Below are 2,745 nucleotides of genomic sequence, written 5' to 3'. Positions count from 1 at the left end.
GGAGGAGGAGGAGGAGGAGGAGAAGGAGACGGGCGGGCCGTCCTCTAGTCGCGGAGTGAGGCCTCGGGGGATGGTTGCCCGTTGAAGGGGGGGGCGTTTGCTCTTGGGGACGGCGGAGCTGCCGGCGGAAGTAGGAGCGGCCGCGTCCTTCAATCTTTCCGTCGATACAGCCGTGCCTTGCGAGACGGCATCGTCCCCTTTTCTCGAGCGTCCTTTCCGCGCTTTTTTAGGAGGGGAGAGGGTGGAAGAGGAGGGATCGGTGCCATTCATCGCCTCCGGGCTCGCAGCTGCCTTTCGTGAGCGTGGCTCCCTGCCTCTTCCCACCGAAGCCACCTCTTTCCTCGTTTGATCCCCATGGAGAGGCACTCGACGCGCACTTGACTCTGCCCCCGCGACCATCGCGGCGTCTTGAGCCGACGGCTTTGGGCCCTTGGCCGGCCTTCCCCGCTTCTTCAACGGGTCACGGGCCCCCTCCGGCTCCGAGGGAGACATGTGGAGGGAGGCGGCGCCGGAACTCTGTGCAAGTTTGCGAGGCCCAATATCAGCACGTGCGCACTCATGACAAACATCTTACCGACGCGGCAAGCTTTGCCGGTCGCATCACTGAGTGCTGTCCTGACGGTGCTAGGCGCCTGAGGTGGTGCCCCTCGACCAAGCCCGCGAGCCCCCCCCATGTCCATAACTTACCGAGAAAACGCTTGTGGAAGTCCTGGTGCTAATTGATCTACTGCTTTTCCATTTTTGTGTACGTACAGTGGATGAAAATTCACCAAAAGACTCCCGAAAACGAGATGAGGAATGCCGTGAGGTCATGAGAGCTTTTGAGCTACAGCCTCTGCTCAAGGGGCCTGGCAAAAAGCACAAACCAGATACCAAATTCACGCAGGTGTTTAGACCAAAGACGTGGATGATAGTGGGGCTGTTTAGCATGAAGGCAAGCTGGACAGGCAGAGTCAGGAGGGCAAGGAGCATGGAGAGGTACCGAGGCCTGATGCTGTCTGCAAAGACTACCTTTTACTTCCAGTTTCGCAATTTCCCCCCCGCCCCGATAGTACCTCCGTGTTGCAATCCAGTTGCAGTCCTCTGTTTCAACCGTGTTGGCAAGGAAAAAACGCACGTGAGCCCCGCGAAGAAGTGTTCCGGCTCGCGAGGCGTGGGGAGGAAGGCAGCGAGTGCCGGGGGAGAAACATCTTTGCTGCATTTCAAGAGAGCCAAACGCCGACGCCGCGAGCACTCGAGAACTTGCCCGCCCCGCTTCCTGTTTCCTCCGCGAACCGAGGCATGCACTGATCGTGGGAGGACGAGGACGACGGGATGGTCGGGGCAGATGCCATCGTAAACAAGACTATGGTTGGAAACCAGCAGCTCTTACGCCGAGCCCTCAGTCCTCTCGCACCCAAAGCATCTCCGTCATGCCCTACGGACTCCGCGCCTCACGCCCCCCCTCCCATGCCGCATTCCCCCATAGGACACCATGGAGTCTGTCAAAGCCGCGGCGAGCTTTGCCGCCTCCAACCTGACGAAACCGGTGAGTTCTATGCATGTGGTGACAGACATTTAGTTGTCGACCTTTTGAGGGGAGGGACTAGGATGCTTGCTCTGTATTACGGGACTCGTCAGGCATGGCGAGGATGCCCTCCCTTCGTACTCTCAGAAATGTGTGTCATAAAGTAGAAGTTAAATTCCTGGCCCGTGCAACGCATCTGAACGTCAGAAGTAATTCCACTAAGGGGAGCCCCCGGTAGCCGCCGGGCAGACCGTCCTCCTTGCTCGTTACTCTCCGTCTCGGCATGTTGCGCGGGAACCGAATCGAGGGACCCGCCTCCTGTACCCAGCTTTCTTTTTTCTTCATTTTCCTGGAATTCTTCTCGAGGCTTGTCGCGGCGCATCTGTTCGGGGCGCGTGCGATGTCCTCTTGCCCCTCCGAGGCCATGTGGAGGCCTTCTAGCACTGACTCGGTATTCTTCCTTTCCATCCCAGTCCTACTACAAGCAGCAGTTCGAGGGGTTCGCCAAGTACTACTACTGGAAATACATCCGCCCTGGCAGCATCAAGCCGCTCGCACACCTGATGGTGCTGACCGGGTGCGTGGGCTATGCCGTCGAGTGGTACGCCCTGGGACAGCACCACGTGGCGCACAAGAAGGCGATCGTGGACAAGGCCCTGGCGGAGCACGGGCACGGGCACTAGGAGGAAAGGGGGAGAGGCCGGGGGGGGCAATGGGATGGAGTGACGGCGGAGGGGTTGGAGAAGGCGGGATGGCTGAGGGATGGGAGACAAAAGGCCCGCAGGGCTTGTGGTCTGGGAGGCGAAGAGAAAGAAACAAAAAGTTGGGACTCGTGTGGCGTCGGGCTGCTCAATCTATGGTATAGAATTCTTTAGCTTGATAGCGGTCACTCAGTCACTCGTGCTGGATGGGTCTGAATTATTGCCGTCTCAGTCGTTTGCGCACATGCATTACTTCCGCCCAGACTCTCTGGGGCCCGGTCCTCTGTCCTTTGCCGGAATCGCGCTCCTCCTCTCTCCCGAAGCTTCCCGTCATCTGCCCCGTTCACTTCTCATCCAGGAGGCCCCGATGGGGAGAAGCCCTCCCCTCCCCCTCTCCTCCACCTAGATACAAAGCGCGCGCGGAGCGAGTGAGCCCACAGACCTCCAAGACTCTGTGACAGCGCACGCTCCCGCCCGCCCCATGTCAAATCTCAATCTACCTCTCGCGCCCCCATACAGCCAACCTCGCAGTCGACG

General features: G+C 59.3%; 2 protein-coding genes across 2 annotated transcripts; one reads left to right on the top strand and one right to left on the bottom strand.

Annotated features, from left to right (window-relative positions):
* NGA_0452200 (uncharacterized protein) lies at positions 1–972 on the bottom strand (the record flags this gene model as incomplete). The annotated part of the gene is made up of 2 exons (XM_005854023.1): positions 1–516; positions 874–972. Coding segments are annotated over 2 exons (615 nt in total), but the record flags the coding sequence as incomplete, so codon positions are not given.
* A 490-nt stretch (positions 973–1,462) lies between these two features.
* Positions 1,463–2,352, top strand: NGA_0266502 (uncharacterized protein). The gene is made up of 2 exons (XM_005854020.1): positions 1,463–1,528; positions 1,981–2,352. Exons 1-2 carry the CDS (start codon positions 1,475–1,477, stop codon positions 2,188–2,190), a joined length of 264 nt encoding a protein of 87 aa, XP_005854082.1. The 5' UTR covers positions 1,463–1,474; the 3' UTR covers positions 2,191–2,352.
* Positions 2,353–2,745: the final 393 nt, after the last annotated feature.

This window comes from Nannochloropsis gaditana (assembly GCF_000240725.1).
Source record: "Nannochloropsis gaditana CCMP526 unplaced genomic scaffold scaffold648, whole genome shotgun sequence".
Lineage (NCBI taxonomy): Eukaryota > Eustigmatophyceae > Eustigmatales > Monodopsidaceae > Microchloropsis > Microchloropsis gaditana.
Note: the sequence above shows the minus strand (reverse complement) of the source record. Positions and strands in the feature narration are given on the sequence as shown.

Excerpts from the sequence above, each read along its gene's own strand:
- NGA_0266502 (XM_005854020.1), top strand. The coding sequence starts at position 1,475 with ATGGAGTCTGTCAAAGCCGCGGCGAGCTTTGCCGCCTCCAACCTGACG. Across the intron at positions 1,529-1,980 it reads CCTCCAACCTGACGAAACCG|TCCTACTACAAGCAGCAGTT; the intron begins GTGAGTTCTATG and ends TTTCCATCCCAG.